Here is a 22608-nt window from a genome sequence, read left to right as displayed (position 1 = left end):
GATTCGACTAATCTGTTCTGTGTCCCGGAACTGACATATAAAAAATCTATATTTTAACTATGTTTTTTTTTAGATAAATTATTACTATACCAGTGATTTTACTCTTTTACGCCTTTTAAAGTCATGTTTTAGATAGATTACTCTTAACAATACTTTATTTTTCACTGTCATCTGTCAAATAGACTTTTCGATAGAGTATTGAATTTTATAGAACTACTAAGAAGCGTCTATAATGGTCCTATAGTAGTAGCTTTTTAGTAAGTTCAGAGTGCAGGTGTTAATAATTCCATACAATTAGAATATTCGAGAATAAACTCCACAAGTTAAAAAATAAACCAAATTTAACTAGACACCATTGTTGGCATAATTGCGGCCAAATAGTTATCTATTGTCGAATGGACATTATATAAAATATGTGACAAAAATCCTTTACCAAAGGTTTATGAATAAGACGAGATTTTGACATTGATTACAGAATGTACTGAGCTTTAAAACATACTAGAATATCCATGGTAGGTAAGATTTATTTCCTTTAAACGACAACAATAGCTAAACTAAGGTTAAAATTAGGTTAAAATAAATCAATTAACATAAAAATCGTCTCGGAACTTATTTGTTGACATAAAAATACGATATAATGTTGCAATTTTCTAATCATTTCATAATTAACAGGGACATATACATATGTAAAAGCTCAATTCATTCTGTAACAGCCGCACTACGGCTTTTTTCTGCGATATTATTTTATACTAATTTCAATATAAGTATTAGTCTAGCATTTAGTTTAAATCGCGGAAAAAACTCGAGTGCGGCGTTAACTTAAATCAGAACGCGGTTAATACCCGCAAATTAACGTACGTACTCGTACGTTATGTGGGCTCGTTGGCTAATAATTTGTCAAGCCCCGCCCCTTCGGCTGATTAGACGGCGCTACGCGGTTTCTCTTTAGGTACATTCATCGCTGGTAGATTAAGTATGAACACTTCCTTCTTGAATAATTGGCCTACATTTCTTCCGATCAGCTAGAAAAAGAAAAAGCGGGTGACATTGATATAGTGGCAATGAAAGCCAGTAACTATTTAATGGAGGCCGCCCATTCTTTCCGTATCTACCTCAAGAATCACTGCGCAGTCCGAAAGCCTAAAAAAGGCGAAGCGCCCAAACCGGAGCGGAAGCCGAATAAGGCGGTGATATGGGTCGCTAAGGAGTACCCGAAGTGGCAACATATCATTTTGAGTACTCTCAAGGAGTTAAATGGGGTAACTATACTGTTATAACGTAATTAGTTTCGCTTGATTTATTTATTGTGTCCTCAAACATTGTGCAAAGCAATTTAAGATTAGCGTGCGATTATCCCTTTGTCTATGTGCGCATTTAACACTCGCTCGTACGGTGAACGTACATTGTGAAAACTGGCCGAAGTCTGATCGATTCTATTAGAAAAAACATACGGTCACGAAAGAGATAGAAATCTGTGGCTAAGACCTCAAAGTTTATACTGCCATTGGCATTGTCAAACATACAATGTTTGACAATGCATGCAAGAATTAACAAAAATGAGATTAAAAAAAACATGTCAAACTTTATATACACACAAAAATTAGTTGGGAATTAATTTATTCAAATTACAATTAAAAGGAAATATAAAAATATATCCAGTTAAAGTGAGTTGACGAAAGCTTGACGGGAAGTTATAAAACACATTAACGTCTTCGTCTAAGTTTTTTAATGGCAATAATAACGAAAAGTTATATTTGTGAAAATTATTTAAATAGTAACTTATTAGTTCTAACCTCGTAACGCTTATTGGTATAAAAAATTATATAATAACTGTTTATTTTATACCATATATATATATATATATATATATATATATATATATATATTCAACATCAAATCATTATGATTGCAGCCTTCAGGTCTCTCCGATAACAAAGTATTATCAACAAAACTTTCTGCTATAAACGATCTTAAAAAATATATGAAAAGAGTGATGCCATTCGTTCAAGCCACAAGAGATAATCTACAAAAGATTGGTCCCGAAGCACTCTCTGTTGCCTTGCCCTTTGATGAGGCCCAACTGCTTGAAGATAACAAACAATATCTGCTGAATACTTTGGATGTAAGTATTTGTAGGCTTAATATTTACTGCTTCGTATAAATTATTTATATTATCAGTAGAAAATATAATATGTTTATATGAAAGGATGTCAAGATGGGCTAGCTTAAATAATCTACAATTACATTGTATTTATATTGTTTAAGCATGTAAATTAATAAAACTAACGATGCGATATTAATGTTTATATTACTTCGAGTATTTATTATGAAGTTAATTTTTTATAGCTTAGTCTGTTTCGAAGGACCAAAATAATTCTTTGACAATTTAAATAATCACTTAACGCATTAGTAACATTTTTAAAGTTTTGAATATTTTTTAATGCATACAGTTATACACCGGACTTAAGCGATAGGCTGCTATGTCGGGGTTCTATTTTGAATTTTTAGTATGTTTGTAATCGGGACCTAAAGAAAACAAGAATTAAAAAGAAAAATGTTTTTATTTTATTTGAACCACATAATTAGGACAAACATTATATAAATTGACATACATACGTTAAAATATAAAAACAATTTACATTACTATGAATAAAATAACATAAACCGAAGTTATTTTATCGTAGGCGTCGTCGAATGCCGCCTGAAGACCTATTTTCTTTGCTTTTATAACAGTTAAGACTGTTGTTGATTCCGGTAGGTCTTTGCCAAATCACAGCATTTTTATTTTCGATTAAAAGTCTTTGATAATATTTAGTTAAAACTCGTATTCTCTTGTTAGGTGAAAATTACAAATTTCTAGTAATTATAACATAATTAAAGATAAATCAATAATATTCACTGCGCACGTAAAACAATTCTACCCAAAACACGTTTGAACTTGTCGTTAACCAAAACGGACAGTAGAATGGGTAAACGAAAAACCTGTACTTTATTGTATACAGATAGTCTAAAAAAAAAACAATTTATTACAAAACTTTTTATCTGTCATCGGAGATTTGTTTAAATAATTGGATTATTGTATAATTTTCTGAATCAACAGCTTGACGCAATCGAAGTCAAACATACAGACAGTCCTGATACTCCAGAAAAAACGATAGAAGACTGTGCGCCTGGACTTACAGTGACCTTCACCAACCCCACACCGATGAGTGGATTGTTTACCATTTCTGTGACCCTGGTAGATGGGGATACGGTTGATAAGATTAAAGCCAAGATCGCTAAGGAAATAAAGGCTATTAAAGGTTAGTAAAAAAATTGGTTAAAATAAATCCAAGGTTATAGTCACCAGTAATACTCATTTTCAGTGGATTAGTGTTTTAACTATTCTAGGAAATATTCTCTAAGGATTCACTTGGATTGACAGAGTGTTTGTGGCTTAAAAGCAAATAGGACAATTTCTGTGTTTGTTTGTATTATAATAATATAATATTTGTGTATTTGTAAATAAATAATGCAAGTAAAATTTGATAAAGTTAGTTCTATTGAAATATAAACGCAATTTTTTACAGAACTCTTGAAAATATTTTTTATTAACTTTCAGACATAAATGCTCTAAAGCTGTGGCGATATCTTGATCCGGCGTTAGGTCCTCGCAAGATTCCAGTAGCAGGCGATCACGTGACAAAATGCGCGGAACTCGTCAATGGCGATGGTATACGCGTACACGTGGAAGCGTCGCGTATAGAACTCGTTCAGAACGGAACGAATATTGACGTCGGCTTACAGTTTGTGTATACTTATGATAAGTGATTGTTTTCAGAAATATATTTATTTATTTTTATAATAAGTGTTTTATTTTGTTAGTCCTTTATTTGTTTAGAGATTTTAATGCTTCGAAAAGTGGTAAGAAACGTAAGAAAAGTTTCTAAAATTCTTTGTACAATTTTATTAAAAAAATAATCTTTGTTTTTACGGTTAAGTTTAGAAATTTATTGGTTAGTTTATTTGTTGTAAGCACTGAATACAGTTGTGAATTTCCAACATGCCTTTAGGCACATCAATGTGTAAGTAAGCATTTTGCGAATGTATATGCATCTGCAAAAGTATTTAATGACGAAATATAGTATTGCCATCAGAAGAGCTATAGATTTACGTTTTGTTTAATACAGAAGTTCATATCTGTCTCATCACATTAGTAATCAAGAATTCAAATAAACCAAAAAAAATCGCTTTAAATAATTTATATATGGTAATTGCGCACACTTAAACACACACACATATTGCGTAAAACACCGACATATTGAGTATAACACTAGATTGGCATTGTGATGATATTTTTTTACTTTCTATCGAATTAGTTTTAGCTAAGGAAATAAAGGCTATTAAAGGTTAGTAAAAAAATTGGTTAAAATAAATCCAAGGTTATAGTCACCAGTAATACTCATTTTCAGTGGATTAGTGTTTTAACTATTCTAGGAAATATTCTCTAAGGATTCACTTGGATTGACAGAGTGTTTGTGGCTTAAAAGCAAATAGGACAATTTCTGTGTTTGTTTGTATTATAATAATATAATATTTGTGTATTTGTAAATAAATAATGCAAGTAAAATTTGATAAAGTTAGTTCTATTGAAATATAAACGCAATTTTTTATACAACTCTTGAAAATATTTTTTATTAACTTTCAGACATAAATGCTCTAAAGCTGTGGCGATATCTTGATCCGGCGTTAGGTCCTCGCAAGATTCCAGTAGCAGGCGATCACGTGACAAAATGCGCGGAACTCGTCAATGGCGATGGTATACGCGTACACGTGGAAGCGTCGCGTATAGAACTCGTTCAGAACGGAACGAATATTGACGTCGGCTTACAGTTTGTGTATACTTATGATAAGTGATTGTTTTCAGAAATATATTTATTTATTTTTATAATAAGTGTTTTATTTTGTTAGTCCTTTATTTGTTTATAGATTTTAATGCTTCGAAAAGTGGTAAGAAACGTAAGAAAAGTTTCTAAAATTCTTTGTACAATTTTATTAAAAAAATAATCTTTGTTTTTACGGTTAAGTTTAGAAATTTATTGGTTAGTTTATTTGTTGTAAGCACTGAATACAGTTGTGAATTTCCAACATGCCTTTAGGCACATCAATGTGTAAGTAAGCATTTTGCGAATGTATATGCATCTGCAAAAGTATTTAATGACGAAATATAGTATTACCATCAGAAGAGCTATAGATTTACGTTTTGTTCATTTCTGTCTCATCACATTCGTAGTCAAGAATTCAAATAAACCAAAAAAAATCGCTTTAAATAATTTATATATGGTAATTGCGCACACTTAAACACACACACATATTGCGTAAAACACCGACATATTGAGTATAACACTAGATTGGCATTGTGATGATATTTTTTTACTTTCTATCGAATTAGTTTTACGTTAGTAACTGTAATGGTAGAAAATAAGGTTAAAGTAAAAATCGATTACGAGTGCTTTACAGCAGTCGGACAGACATGGTCGTGTATCTCGTGTTAAATGTTTTATTAAAATTTGATTATATAGTCGCAAGGAGTTATAATGATTTAAGAAATAAAAGAGTTGCAATTTTATATTATATTTAAATAACATATAAACGTTTATTCACATAAAAATGTTTAACATCGCGAAAACGATATGGCGGCGATCCCCGGCGGTCGCAGGCTATGCGAACGCGAAATACCTAATCCAATATTTACACACTTATATAATACAAACACATATAAAAAAACGATTTCCATAGCTGTGATTTAGGGCCGATCCTTGATTTACCACAAACAATTTGATTAAACAAAATACAGTGTAATCTGTGTAACTCGCACCTCGTTAAATCGACATCCTCAGTGAGTCGCAAAAAAATTGCCATTCCTTTCCGCTGAACCTTTTAAGTGTGCGGTATATTGAATTATTTAGACGTTGCTACTCGAACAAAATGTTATTTCCCTACGAAATATTGATAATACATATTTATACTCTCTAAAAACGGACAAGTCGGAGTTAATAAAATATATTGACGTCTTACTTGGCATACCCCGAAATAATAACAATTAAAAAGAATGTTCGGGGTTCGGAGTATTGTTATTGTCATTGTACGTAGTTTAAATCAAAATAACGGATTTGTTTAGTGTACAGTATACTTCATTAATATGTAAAAATATATACAACAAAACTTATTTGAATTGTGATTCAAATTCGACTCTACAAATGGAAAAATACACATAGAAATCGCGGCTTCGTATGTCGAAATTTCAGCAGTCAAATCATATGTATCTAAGTTCTTGTTAAGTTGAAAATCTCGTTAGCATTTCCCTTGACATTCGAGTTATAGAGATTCCATTGTATTACTAAATTTATTTAAAATGCAAAATTAATCTACTATTTCGAGACGACAAACATGAGTGAAAAATTGTAACTGCCTTTGACTTTGAATAAAATTCTTGCTTAGTAAGTAAGAAAATATATTTTGAATGTCGTAAATAAGGATTATAAAGTAGCATTTAGGTCGTAACTCAGTCTTTGTGTTTCTCACGATACCATAAATATGTCTATTGTGAAAAAGGCACTAAATAGAACCAAAAAACTAAAAGAAATGGCCACAAAAAATTTCACCAATATTGACTTAGACAAACCCTTCATCCATCCACGCAGGTTTGCGTACTATAAAGACTTTTTATTGCCATAAAACACTTCTCACTTATAACATAAATAATATAAATGCATTTGAATGCTGTGAAAACTCCGCTCTTGGCATTCATGGTCATGCAACATTAAAGCAATAAAGTAAAAAATGATTATGTTATTTAGAAAAGTCCTTCCAGTCACGAGAATCAGGCCTCTTTACTGACATAACTATATCTGATGAGAATCAAGCAATAACTTTTATATACCTGTTTTGTTAAATAATTATTATATATATATAAAAAATTAATGGAATTCTTAATTTGAATATTTTTTGCGAATTTATTTATCTATGGCGTACAACTTTTAAAATACATACGTGTTCACACATTTTACATAGAAATCTCATCATGTGTCTAATAACATAATCAACGGTATTATTTTTATAGGAACGTTCATGTGATATATAAAACTAAAACATACTTTCAGTTAAAAAAAAGAATTCAATCAAATCACACTTATATACATAAATGAATGAAATCCCAAGATTTCATATTAAAAAAAAATTCAAAAGTACGAATTTATCGTTAAAATTGAAGATCTATGTAAAATCTATGTTCTAAGTAAATAAAACATTTATATGTTTAATTTTAATGCGCTCTGTCGCCGTATAGTTCCTAATACTTTTCCATATTCGCGTTCGCATTTACCTCTAAAATTAAGTAAATCCTCGAATACTCATAATTAATTGGTTAGCTTGCTTTACCTAGACTTTTTAACACCTGAATCTACCAAAGTATTGTTAAGACTGCTGGCACGAGTTCACTTGCTTCTAAATAACACCGAGATATTTGACAAGATTTTAAAAACCATTTCAGCGTAATATTCACTAAAATACAAATTCAATTATTATTATCATAAACGCGCCAAAATGTTTTTTCTGGCCAAGATGGCGTCGCATGACTCACTTGTAAACACATGAGGAATTATTGATATTTTTACTCATATAAATACGTATTATGAATCTATAAAAAAACCAGCAAATAAAACTCCATGATAGTATTAATATTAAACAAGATATTATTAACATGCATACGTCATTGTCGATTCGACTAATCTGTTCTGTGTCGCGTAACTGACATATAAAAATCTATATTTTAACTGTGTTTTTTTTAGATAAATTATTATTATACCAGTGCTTTTACTCTTTAACGCCTTTTAAAGTCATGTTTTAGATAGATTACTCTTAACAATACTTTATTTTTCACTGTCATCTGTCAAATAAGCTTTTCGATAGAGTATTGAATTTTATAGAACTACTAAGAAGCGTCTATAATGGTCCTATAGTATATAGTAGTAGTTTTTTAGTAAGTTCAGAGTGCAGGTGTTAATATTTCCATACAATTAGAATATTCGAGAATAAACTCCACAAGTTAAAAAATAAACCAATTTTAACTAGACACCATTGTTGCCATAATTGCGGCCAAATAGTTATCTATTGTCGAATGGACATTATATAAAATATATGACAAAAATCCTTTACCAAAGGTTTATGAATAAGACGAGATTTTGATATTGATTACAGAATGTACTGAGATTTAAAACATACTAGAATATCCATGGTAGGTAAGATTTATTTCCTTTAAACGACAACAATAGCTAAACTAAGCAATTTTTAATGAAAACATTCTGATAAAATAAGGTTAAAATAAATCAATTAACATAAAAACCGTCTCGGAACTTATTTGTTGACATAAAAATACGATATAATGTTGCAATTTTCTAATCATTTCATAATTAACAGGGATATATACATATGTAAAAGCTCAATTCATTCTGTAACAGCCGCACTACGGCTTTTTTCTGCGATATTATTTTATACTAATTACAATATAAGTATTAGTCTAGCATTTAGTTTAAATCGCGGAAGAAACTCGAGTGCGGCGTTAACTTAAATCAGAACGCGGTTATGGTATTAATACCCGCAAATTAACGTACGTACTCGAACGTTATGTGGGCCCGTTGGCGAATAGTTTGTCAAGCCCCGCCCCTTCGGTTGATTCGACGGCGACACGCGGTTTCTCTTTAGGTACATTCATCGCTGGTAGATTAAGTATGAACACTTCCTTCTTGAATAATTGGCCTACATTTCTTCCGATCAGCTAGAAAAAAAAACGGGTGACATTGATATAGTGGCAATGAAAGCCAGTAACTATTTAATGGAGGCCGCCCATTCTTTCCGTATCTACCTCAAGAATCACTGCGCAGTCCGAAAGCCTAAAAAAGGCGAAGCGCCCAAACCGGAGCGGAAGCCGAATAAGGCGGTGATATGGGTCGCTAAGGAGTACCCGAAGTGGCAACATATGATTTTGAGTACTCTCAAGGAGTTAAATGGGGTAACGATACTGTTATAACGTAATTAGTTTCGCTTGATTTATTTATTGTGTCCTCAAACATTGTGCAAAGCAATTTAAGATTAGCGTGCGATTATCCCTTTGTCTATGTGCGCATTTAACACTCGCTCGTACGGTTTACTGTATGTACGTTACATTGTGAAAACCGGCCGAAGTCTGATCGACTATCTGTCTATTAGAAAAAACATACGGTCACGAAAGAGATAGAAATCTGTGGCTAAGACCTCAAAGTTTATACTGCCATTGGCATTGTCAAACATTGTAAAGAATTAACAAAAATGAGATTAAAAAAAACATGTCAAACTTTATATACACACAAAAATTAGTTGGGAATTAATTTATTCAAATTACAATTAAAAGGAAATATAAAAATATATCCAGTTAAAGTGAGTTGACGAAAGCTTGACGGGAAGTTATAAAACACATTAACGTCTTCGTCTAAGTTTTTTAATGGCAATAATAACGAAAAGTTATATTTGTGAAAATTATTTAAATAGTAACTTATTAGTTCTAACCTCGTAACGCTTATTGGTATAAAAAATTATATAAAAACTGTTTATTTTATACCATACTTATATATATATATATATATATATTCAACATCAAATCATTATGATTGCAGCCTTCAGGTCTCCCCGATAACAAAGTATTATCAACAAAACTTTCTGCTATAAACGATCTTAAAAAATATATGAAAAGAGTGATGCCATTCGTTCAAGCCACAAGAGATAATCTACAAAAGATTGGTCCCGAAGCACTCTCTGTTGCCTTGCCCTTTGATGAGGCCCAACTGCTTGAAGATAACAAACAATATCTGCTGAATACTTTGGATGTAAGTATTTGTAGGCTTAATATTTACCGCTTCGTATAAATTATTTATATTATCAGTAGAAAATATAATATGTTTATATGAAAAGATGTCAAGATGGGCGCAAATCTACAATTAAATTGTATTCATATTATTTAAGCATGTAAATTAATAAAAGTAACGATGCGTATTTATTATGAAGTTAATTTTTTATAGCTTAGTCTGTTTCGAAGGACCAAAATAATTCTTTGACAATTTAAATAATCATTTAACGCATTAGTAACATTTTTAAAGTTTTGAATATTTCTTAATGCATACAGTTATACACCGGACTTAAACGATAGGCTGCTATGTCGGGGTTCCATTTTGAATTTTTAGTATGTTTGTAATCGGGACCTAAAGAAAACAAGAATTAAGAAGAAAAATGTTTTTATTTTATTTGAACCACATAATTAGGACAAACATGATATAAATTGACATACATACGTTAAAATATAAAAACAATTTACATTACTATGAATAAAATAACATAAACCGAAGTTATTTTATCGTAGGCGTCGTCGAATGCCGCCTGAAGACCTATTTTCTTTGCTTTTATAACAGTTAAGACTGTTGTTGATTCCGGTAGGTCTTTTCCAAATCACAGAATTTTTATTTTCGATTAAAAGTCTTTGATAATATTTAGTTAAAACTCGTGTTTTCTTGTTAGGTGAAAATTACAAATTTCTAGTAATTATAGCATAATTGATGATAAATCAATAATATTCACTGCGTACGTAAAACAATTCTACCCAAAACACGTTTGAACTTGTCGTTAACCAAAACGGACAGTAGAATGGGTAAACGAAAAACCTGTACTTTATTGTATACAGATCGTCTAAAAAAAACAATTTGTTACAAGACTTTACGTTTTACGTCATCGGAGATTTGTTTAAATAATTGGATTATTGTATAATTTTCTGAATCAACAGCTTGACGCAATCGAAGTCAAACATACAGACAGTCCTGATACTCCAGAAAAAACGATAGAAGACTGTGCGCCTGGTAGTCCACATGTCAACTTTATTGCGGAACCTGGACTTACAGTGACCTTCACCAACCCCACACCGATGAGTGGATTGTTCACCATTTCTGTGACCCTGGTAGATGGGGATACGGTTGAGAAGATTAAAGCCAAGATCGCTAAAGAGATTAAGGCTATTAAAGGTAAGTAAAAAAAAAATGGTGAAAATAAATCCATGGTTATAGTCACCAGTAATACTCATTTTCAGTGGGTCCAGTGTTTTAACTATTCTAGGAAATATTCTCTAAGGAGTCACTTGGATTGACAGAGTGTTTGTGGCTTAAAGGCAAATGGGACAATTTCTGTGTTTGTTTGTATTATAATAATATAATATTTTTGTGTAATGAAATAATGCAAGTAAAATTTGATAAAGTTAGTTCTATTGAAATATAAACGCAATTTTTTACACAACTCGACGTTTCTTCACAGCAGTCGGGTTCAGCGACTGCTACATGAACTTGTCAAATAAATTTGATATAAAGGTTATCTATAGGCCATCTATTGCTGGGAAGTATAAAGCAGTCAGCTGTAATTTTTTAATTGTCTTACTATGTATTGTGTGTTAATTATTATGCATACGTTAGTTTACTGTCAAATTATTTGATTACGATAGTAAGAAATAACTATTAGTATGTAAATTCAAAATACAATTTATTTTAAACACACAAATACAGTATTTACAATATTTTTAACATGCATAGTATTAATAATAATAATTCAAAATGAATAAATAGAAAATTAAAACAAATTTGGTTCCTGTGGCAGCATTTCCTCGCTGTAGTGTGTGTGGTATATCTACCAGGCGCAAGCTTAAATCTTTAATTTAGTTAAATAGCTATTATATTTATATAGTTAAATTGAAAACCCTGAAAATATTTTTTATTAACTTTCAGACATAAATGCTCTAAAGCTGTGGCGATATCTTGATCCGGCGTTAGGTCCTCGCAAGATTCCAGTAGCAGGCGATCACGTGACAAAATGCGCGGAACTCGTCAATGGCGATGGTATACGCGTACACGTGGAAGCGTCGCGTATAGAACTCGTTCAGAACGGAACGAATATTGACGTCGGCTTACAGTTTGTGTATACTTATGATAAGTGATTGTTTTCAGAAATATATTTATTTATTTTTATAATAAGTGTTTTATTTTGTTAGTCCTTTATTTGTTTAGAGATTTTAATGCTTCGAAAAGTGGTAAGAAACGTAAGAAAAGTTTCTAAAATTCTTTGTACAATTTTATTAAAAAAATAATATTTGTTTTTACGGTTAAGTTTAGAAATTGATTGCTTTGTTTATTTGTTTATTTGCTGTAAGCACTGAATACAGTTGTGAATTTCCAACATGCCTTTAGGCACATCAATGTGTAAGTAAGCATTTTGCGAATGTATATGCATCTGCAAAAGTATTTAATGACGAAATATAGTATTGCCATCAGAAGAGCTATAGATTTACGTTTTGTTTAATACAGAAGTTCAGTAATAAAGAATTCAAATAAACCAAATAAAATCGCTTTAACTAATTTATGTATGGTAATTGCGCACACTTAAACATACACACACACATATTGCGTTAAACACCGACATATTGAGTATAACACTAGATTGGCATTGTGATGATATTTTTTTACTTTCTATCGAATTAGTTTTACGTTAGTAACTGTAATGGTAGAAAATAAGGTTAAAGTAAAAATCGATTACGAGTGCTTTACAGCAGTCGGACAGACTTGGTCGTGTATCTCATGTTAAATGTTTTATTAAAATTTGATTATATAGTCGCAAGGAGTTATAATGGGTTAAGAAATAAAAGAGTTGCAATTTTATATTATATTTAAATAACATATAAACGTTTATTCACATAAAAATGTTTAACATCGCGAAAACGATATGGCGGCGATCCCCGGCGGTCGCAGGCTATGCGAACGCGAAATACCTAAATAATCCAATATTTACACACTTATATAATACAAACACATATAAAAAAACGATATCCATAGCTGTGATTTAGGGCTGATCCTTGATTTACCACAAACAATTTGATTAAACAAAATACAGTGTAATCTGTATAACTCGCACCTCGTTAAATCGACATCCTCAGTGGGTCGCAAAAAAAATGCCATTCCTTTCCGCTGAACCTTTTAAGTGTGCGGTATCTCGAATTATTTAGACGTTGCTACTCGAACAAAATGTTATTTCCCTCCGAAATATTGATAATACATATTTATACTCTCTAAAAACGGACAAGTCGGAGTTAATAAAATATATTGACGTCTTACTTGGCATTCCCCGAAATAATAACAATTAAAAAGAATGTTCGGGGTTCGGAGTATTGTTATTGTCATTGTACATAGTTTAAATCAAAATAACGGATTTGTTTAGTGTACAGTTTACTTCATTAATATGTAAAAATATATACAACAAAACTTATTTGAATTGTGATTCAAATTCGACTCTACAAATGGAAAAATACACATAGAAATCGCGGCTTCGTATGTCGAAATTTCAGCAGTCAAATCATATGTATCTAAGTTCTTGTTAAGTTAAAAATCTCGTTAGCATTTCCCTTGACATTCGAGTTATAGAGATTCCATTGTATTACTAAATTTATTTAAAATGCAAAATTAATCTACTATTTCGAGGCGACATGAGTGAAAAATTGTAACTGCCTTTGACTTTGAATAAAATTCTTGCTTAATAAGTAAGAAAATATATTTTGGAATGTCGTAAATAAGGATCATAAAGTAGCATTTAGGTCGTAACTCAGTCTTTGTGTTTCTCACGATACCATAAATATGTCTATTGTGAAAAAGGCACTAAATAGAACCAAAAAAAAACATACACAAAACACGTGCTACAACCTAAAAGAAATGGCCACAAAAAATTTCACCAATATTGACTTAGTTACTAGTAAAAACCGAACAAACAAACCCTTCATCCATCCACGCAGGTTTGCGTACTATAAAGACTTTTTATTGCCATAAAACACTTCTTATAACATAAATAATATAAATGCATTTGAATTCTGTGAAAACTCCGCTCTTGGCATTCATGGTCATGCAACATTAAAGCAATAAAGTAAAAAATGATTATGTTATTTAGAAAAGTCCTTCCAGTCACGAGAATCAGGCCTCTTTACTGACATAACTATATCTGATGAGAATCAAGCAATAACTTTTATATACCTGTTTTGTTAAATAATTATTATATATATAAAAAAAATTAATGGAATTCTTAATTTGAATATTTTTTGCGAATTTATTTATCTATGGCGTACAACTTTTAAAATACATACGTGTTCACACATTTTACATAGAAATCTCATCATCTGTCTAGTAATATAATCAACGGTATTATTTTTATAGGAACGTTCATGTGATATATAAAACTAAAACATACTTTCAGTTAAAAAAAAGAATTCAATCAAATCACACTTATATACATAAATGAATGAAATCCCAAGAGGGAGGCTTCGCCTTCCAATTTAAAAAAAAATTCAAAAGTACGAATTTATCGTTAAAATTGAAGATCTATGTAAAATCTATGTTCTAAGTAAATAAAACATTTATATGTTTAATTTTAATGCGCTCTGTCGCCGTATAGTTCCTAATACTTTTCCATATTCGCGTTCGCATTTACCTCTAAAATTAAGTAAATCCTCGAATACTCATAATTAATTGGTTAGCTTGCTTTACCTAGACTTTTTAACACCTGAATCTACCAAAGTATTGTTAAGACTGCTGGCACGAGTTCACTTGCTTCTAAATAACACCGAGATATTTGACAAGATTTTAAAAACCATTTCAGCGTAATATTCACTAAAATACAAATTCAATTATTATTATCATAAACGCGTCAAAATGTTTTTTCTGGCCAAGATGGCGTCGCATGACATGAGGAATTATTGAGATTTTTACTCATATAAATACGTATTATGAATCTATAAAAAAAACCAGCAAATAAAACTCCATCATAGTATTAATATTAAACAAGATATTATCAACATGTATACGTCATTGTCGATTCGACTAATCTGTTCTGTGTCGCGTAACTGACATATAAAAATCTATATTTTAACTGTGTTTTTTTAGATAAATTATTATTATACCAGTGATTTTACTGTTTAACGCCTTTTAAAGTCTAGTTTTAGATAGATTACTCTTAACAATACTTTATTTTTCACTGTCATCTGTCAAATAGGCTTTTCGATAGAGTATTGAATTTTATAGAACTACTAAGAAGCGTCTATAATGGTCCTATAGTATATAGTAGTAGTTTTTTAGTAAGTTCAGAGTGCAGGTGTTAATATTTCCATACAATTAGAATATTCGAGAATAAACTCCACAAGTTAAAAAATAAACCAATTTTAACTAGACACCATTGTTGCCATAATTGCGGCCAAATAGTTATCTATTGTCGAATGGACATTATATAAAATATATGACAAAAATCCTTTACCAAAGGTTTATGAATAAGACGAGATTTTGATATTGATTACAGAATGTACTGAGATTTAAAACATACTAGAATATCCATGGTAGGTAAGATTTATTTCCTTTAAACGACAACAATAGCTAAACTAAGCAATTTTTAATGAAAACATTCTGATAAAATAAGGTTAAAATAAATCAATTAACATAAAAACCGTCTCGGAACTTATTTGTTGACATAAAAATACGATATAATGTTGCAATTTTCTAATCATTTCATAATTAACAGGGATATATACATATGTAAAAGCTCAATTCATTCTGTAACAGCCGCACTACGGCTTTTTTCTGCGATATTATTTTATACTAATTACAATATAAGTATTAGTCTAGCATTTAGTTTAAATCGCGGAAGAAACTCGAGTGCGGCGTAAACTTAAATCAGAACGCGGTTATGGTATTAATACCCGCAAATTAACGTACGTACTCGAACGTTATGTGGGCCCGTTGGCGAATAGTTTGTCAAGCCCCGCCCCTTCGGCTGATTCGACGGCGACACGCGGTTTCTCTTTAGGTACATTCATCGCTGGTAGATTAAGTATGAACACTTCCTTCTTGAATAATTGGCCTACATTTCTTCCGATCAGCTAGAAAAAAAAACGGGTGACATTGATATAGTGGCAATGAAAGCCAGTAACTATTTAATGGAGGCCGCCCATTCTTTCCGTATCTACCTCAAGAATCACTGCGCAGTCCGAAAGCCTAAAAAAGGCGAAGCGCCCAAACCGGAGCGGAAGCCGAATAAGGCGGTGATATGGGTCGCTAAGGAGTACCCGAAGTGGCAACATATGATTTTGAGTACTCTCAAGGAGTTAAATGGGGTAACGATACTGTTATAACGTAATTAGTTTCGCTTGATTTATTTATTGTGTCCTCAAACATTGTGCAAAGCAATTTAAGATTAGCGTGCGATTATCCCTTTGTCTATGTGCGCATTTAACACTCGCTCGTACGGTTTACTGTATGTACGTTACATTGTGAAAACCGGCCGAAGTCTGATCGACTATCTGTCTATTAGAAAAAACATACGGTCACGAAAGAGATAGAAATCTGTGGCTAAGACCTCAAAGTTTATACTGCCATTGGCATTGTCAAACATTGTAAAGAATTAACAAAAATGAGATTAAAAAAAACATGTCAAACTTTATATACACACAAAAATTAGTTGGGAATTAATTTATTCAAATTACAATTAAAAGGAAATATAAAAATATATCCAGTTAAAGTGAGTTGACGAAAGCTTGACGGGAAGTTATAAAACACATTAACGTCTTCGTCTAAGTTTTTTAATGGCAATAATAACGAAAAGTTATATTTGTGAAAATTATTTAAATAGTAACTTATTAGTTCTAACCTCGTAACGCTTATTGGTATAAAAAATTATATAAAAACTGTTTATTTTATACCATACTTATATATATATATATATATATTCAACATCAAATCATTATGATTGCAGCCTTCAGGTCTCCCCGATAACAAAGTATTATCAACAAAACTTTCTGCTATAAACGATCTTAAAAAATATATGAAAAGAGTGATGCCATTCGTTCAAGCCACAAGAGATAATCTACAAAAGATTGGTCCCGAAGCACTCTCTGTTGCCTTGCCCTTTGATGAGGCCCAACTGCTTGAAGATAACAAACAATATCTGCTGAATACTTTGGATGTAAGTATTTGTAGGCTTAATATTTACCGCTTCGTATAAATTATTTATATTATCAGTAGAAAATATAATATGTTTATATGAAAAGATGTCAAGATGGGCGCAAATCTACAATTAAATTGTATTCATATTATTTAAGCATGTAAATTAATAAAAGTAACGATGCGTATTTATTATGAAGTTAATTTTTTATAGCTTAGTCTGTTTCGAAGGACCAAAATAATTCTTTGACAATTTAAATAATCATTTAACGCATTAGTAACATTTTTAAAGTTTTGAATATTTCTTAATGCATACAGTTATACACCGGACTTAAACGATAGGCTGCTATGTCGGGGTTCCATTTTGAATTTTTAGTATGTTTGTAATCGGGACCTAAAGAAAACAAGAATTAAGAAGAAAAATGTTTTTATTTTATTTGAACCACATAATTAGGACAAACATGATATAAATTGACATACATACGTTAAAATATAAAAACAATTTACATTACTATGAATAAAATAACATAAACCGAAGTTATTTTATCGTAGGCGTCGTCGAATGCCGCCTGAAGACCTATTTTCTTTGCTTTTATAACAGTTAAGACTGTTGTTGATTCCGGTAGGTCTTTTCCAAATCACAGAATTTTTATTTTCGATTAAAAGTCTTTGATAATATTTAGTTAAAACTCGTGTTTTCTTGTTAGGTGAAAATTACAAATTTCTAGTAATTATAACATAATTAAAGATAAATCAATAATATTCACTGCGTACGTAAAACAATTCTACCCAAAACACGTTTGTCGTTACACTTGTCGTTAACCAAAACGGACAGTAGAATGGGTAAACGAAAAACCTGTACTTTATTGTATACAGATAGTCTAAAAAAAAAACAATTTATTACAAAACTTTTTATCTGTCATCGGAGATTTGTTTAAATAATTGGATTATTGTATAATTTTCTGAATCAACAGCTTGACGCAATCGAAGTCAAACATACATACAGTCCTGATACTCCAGAAAAAACGATAGAAGACTGTGCGCCTGGTAGTCCACATGTCAACTTTATTGCGGTACCTGGACTTACAGTGACCTTCACCAACCCCACACCGATGAGTGGATTGTTTACCATTTCTGTGACCCTGGTAGATGGGGATACGGTTGAGAAGATTAAAGCCAAGATCGCTAAAGAGATTAAGGCTATTATTAAAGGTTAGTAAAAAAATTGGTTAAAATAAATCCAAGGTTATAGTCACCAGTAATTCTCATTTTCAGTGGATTAGTGTTTTAACTATTCTAGGAAATATTCTCTAAGGATTCACTTGGATTGACAGAGTGTTTGTGGCTTAAAAGCAAATAGGACAATTTCTGTGTTTGTTTGTATTATAATAATATAATATTTGTGTATTTGTAAATAAATAATGCAAGTAAAATTTGATAAAGTTAGTTCTATTGAAATATAAACGCAATTTTTTACACAACTCTTGAAAATATTTTTTATTAACTTTCAGACATAAATGCTCTAAAGCTGTGGCGATATCTTGATCCGGCGTTAGGTCCTCGCAAGATTCCAGTAGCAGGCGATCACGTGACAAAATGCGCGGAACTCGTCAATGGCGATGGTATACGCGTACACGTGGAAGCGTCGCGTATAGAACTCGTTCAGAACGGAACGAATATTGACGTCGGCTTACAGTTTGTGTATACTTATGATAAGTGATTGTTTTCAGAAATATATTTATTTATTTTTATAATAAGTGTTTTATTTTGTTAGTCCTTTATTTGTTTAGAGATTTTAATGCTTCGAAAAGTGGTAAGAAACGTAAGAAAAGTTTCTAAAACTCTTTGAACAATTTTATTAAAAAAATAATCTTTGTTTTTACGGTCAAGTTTAGAAATTTATTGGTTAGTTTATTTGTTGTGAGCACTGAATACAGTTGTGAATTTCCAACATGCCTTTAGGCACATCAATGTGTAAGTAAGCATTTTGCGAATGTATATGCATCTGCATAAAGTATTTAATGACGAAATATAGTATTGCCATCAGAAGAGCTATAGATTTACGTTTTGTTCATTTCTGTCTCATCACATTAGTAATCAAGAATTCAAATAAACCAAAAAAAATCGCTTTAAATAATTTATATATGGTAATTGCGCACACTTAAACACACACACATATTGCGTAAAACACCGACATATTGAGTATAACACTAGATTGGCATTGTGATGATATTTTTTTACTTTCTATCGAATTAGTTTTACGTTAGTAACTGTAATGGTAGAAAATAAGGTTAAAGTAAAAATCGATTACGAGTGCTTTACAGCAGTCGGACAGACTTGGTCGTGTATCTCATGTTAAATGTTTTATTAGAATTTGATTATATAGTCGCAAGGAGTTATAATGGGTTAAGAAATAAAAGAGTTGCAATTTTATATTATATTTAAATAACATATAAACGTTTATTCACATAAAAATGTTTAACATCGCGAAAACGATATGGCGGCGATCCCCGGCGGTCGCAGGCTATGCGAACGCGAAATACCTAAATAATCCAATATTTACACACTTATATAATACATACACATATAAAAAAAAACGATTTCCATAGCTGTGATTTAGGGCTGATCCTTGATTTACCACAAACAATTTGATTAAATAAAATACAGTGTAATCTGTATAACTCGCACCTCGTTAAATCGACATCCTCAGTGAGTCGCAAAAAAATTGCCATTCCTTTCCGCTGAACCTTTTAAGTGTGCGGTATCTCGAATTATTTAGACGTTGCTACTCGAACAAAATGTTATTTCCCTACGATATATAGATAATACATATTTATACTCTCTAAAAACGGACAAGTCGGAGTCAATAAAATATATTGACGTCTTACTTGGCATTCCCCGAAATAATAACAATTAAAAAGAATGTTCGGGGTTCGGAGTATTGTTATAGTCATTGTACGTAGTTTAAATCAAAATAACGGATTTGTTTAGTTCAAATATATACAACAAAACTTATTTGAATTGTGATTCAAATTCGACTCTACAAATGGAAAAATACACATAGAAATCGCGGCTTCGTACGTCGAAATTTCAGCAGTCAAATCATATGTATCTAAGTTCTTGTTAAGTTGAAAATCTCGTTAGCATTTCCCTTGACATTCGAGTTATAGAGATTCCATTGTATTACTAAATTTATTTAAAATGCAAAATTAATCTACTATTTCGAGGCGACATGAGTGAAAAATTGTAACTACCTTTGACTTTGAATAAAATTCTTGCTTAATAAGTAAGAAAATATATTGGAATGTCGTAAATAAGGATCATAAAGTAGCATTTAGGTCGTAACTCAGTCTTTGTGTTTCTCACGATACCATAAATATGTCTATTGTGAAAAAGGCACTAAATAGAAAAAAAACATACACAAAACACGTGCTACAACCTAAAAGAAATGGCCACAAAAAATTTCACCAATATTGACTTAGTTACTAGTAAAAACCGAACAAACAAACCCTTCATCCATCCACGCAGGTTTGCGTACTATAAAGACTTTTTATTGCCATAAAACACTTCTTACAACATAAATAATATAAATGCATTTGAATGCTGTGAAAACTCCGCTCTTGGCATTCATGGTCATGCAACATTAAAGCAATAAAGTAAAAAATGATTATGTTATTTAGTCCTTCCAGTCACGAGAATCAGGCCTCTTTACTGACATAACTATATCTGATTAGAATCAAGCAATAACTTTTATATACCTGTTTTGTTAAATAATTATTATATATATATAAAAATTTAATGGAATTCTTAATTTGAATATTTTTTGCGAATTTATTTATCTATGGCGTACAACTTTTAAAATACAAACGTGTTCACACATTTTACATAGAAATCTCATCATGTGTGTAATGTAATCAACGGTATTATTTTTATAGGAACGTTCATGTGATATATAAAACTAAAACATACTTTCAGTTAAAAAAAAGAATTCAATCAAATCACACTTATATACATAAATGAATGAAATCCCAAGATTTCATATTAAAAAAAATTCAAAAGTACGAATTTATCGTTAAAATTGAAGATCTATGTAAAATCTATGTTCTAAGTAAATAAAACATTTATATGTTTAATTTTAATGCGCTCTGTCGCCGTATAGTTCCTAATACTTTTCCATATTCGCGTTCGCATTTACCTCTAAAATTAAGTAAATCCTCGAATACTCATAATTAATTGGTTAGCTTGCTTTACCTAGACTTTTTAACACCTGAATCTACCAAAGTATTGTTAAGACTGCTGGCACGAGTTCACTTGCTTCTAAATAACACCGAGATATTTGACAAGATTTTAAAAACCATTTCAGCGTAATATTCACTAAAATACAAATTCAATTATTATTATCATAAACGCGTCAAAATGTTTTTTCTGGCCAAGATGGCGTCGCATGACTCACTTGTAAACACATGAGGAATTATTGATATTTTTACTCATATAAATACGTATTATGAATCTATAAAAAAAACCAGCAAATAAAACTCCATGATAGTATTAATATTAAACAAGATATTATTAACATGCATACGTCATTGTCGATTCGACTAATCTGTTCTGTGTCGCGTAACTGACATATAAAAATCTATATTTTAACTGTGTTTTTTTTAGATAAATTATTATTATACCAGTGCTTTTACTCTTTAACGCCTTTTAAAGTCATGTTTTAGATAGATTACTCTTAACAATACTTTATTTTTCACTGTCATCTGTCAAATAAGCTTTTCGATAGAGTATTGAATTTTATAGAACTACTAAGAAGCGTCTATAATGGTCCTATAGTATATAGTAGTAGTTTTTTAGTAAGTTCAGAGTGCAGGTGTTAATAATTCCATACAATTAGAATATTCGAGAATAAACTCCACAAGTTAAAAAATAAACCAATTTTAACTAGACACCATTGTTGCCATAATTGCGGCCAAATAGTTATCTATTGTCGAATGGACATTATATAAAATATGTGACAAAAATCCTTTACCAAAGGTTTATGAATAAGACGAGATTTTGACATTGATTACAGAATGTACTGAGATTTAAAACATACTAGAATATCCATGGTAGGTAAGATTTATTTCCTTTAAACGACAACAATAGCTAAACTAAGCAATTTTTAATGAAAACATTCTGATAAAATTAGGTTAAAATAAATCAATTAACATAAAAACCGTCTCGGAACTTATTTGTTGACATAAAAATACGATATAATGTTGCAATTTTCTAATCATTTCATAATTAACAGGGACATATACATATGTAAAAGCTCAATTCATTCTGTAACAGCCGCACTACGGCTTTTTTCTGCGATATTATTTTATACTAATTTCAATATAAGTATTAGTCTAGCATTTAGTTTAAATCGCGGAAAAAACTCGAGTGCGGCGTTAACTTAAATCAGAACGCGGTTATGGTATTAATACCCGCAAATTAACGTACGTACTCGTACGTTATGTGGGCTCGTTGGCTAATAGTTTGTCAAGCCCCGCCCCTT

The 22608-nt window shown here is 31.0% G+C and overlaps 2 protein-coding genes across 2 annotated transcripts; both read left to right on the top strand.

Annotated features, from left to right (window-relative positions):
* The first annotated feature begins 8834 nt into the window (after positions 1-8834).
* Positions 8835-12071, top strand: LOC123712173 (leucine--tRNA ligase, cytoplasmic-like). Its single transcript, XM_045665156.1, has 4 exons — positions 8835-9049; positions 9690-9899; positions 10847-11081; positions 11832-12071. The coding sequence occupies exons 1-4, from the start codon at positions 8852-8854 to the stop codon at positions 12038-12040; spliced, it is 852 nt and encodes a 283-aa protein (XP_045521112.1). The 5' UTR covers positions 8835-8851; the 3' UTR covers positions 12041-12071.
* Positions 12072-16028: 3957 nt separating this feature from the next.
* LOC123712170 (leucine--tRNA ligase, cytoplasmic-like) lies at positions 16029-18820 on the top strand. The gene is made up of 4 exons (XM_045665153.1): positions 16029-16243; positions 16882-17091; positions 18044-18281; positions 18581-18820. Exons 1-4 carry the CDS (start codon positions 16046-16048, stop codon positions 18787-18789), a joined length of 855 nt encoding a protein of 284 aa, XP_045521109.1. The 5' UTR covers positions 16029-16045; the 3' UTR covers positions 18790-18820.
* Positions 18821-22608: the final 3788 nt, after the last annotated feature.

Source organism: Pieris brassicae, chromosome 7 (assembly GCF_905147105.1).
Source record: "Pieris brassicae chromosome 7, ilPieBrab1.1, whole genome shotgun sequence".
In the NCBI taxonomy this organism is placed as follows: domain Eukaryota; kingdom Metazoa; phylum Arthropoda; class Insecta; order Lepidoptera; family Pieridae; genus Pieris; species Pieris brassicae.
The sequence above is the reverse complement of the archived record's forward strand: the minus strand, read 5'-3'. Positions and strand labels throughout refer to the sequence as shown.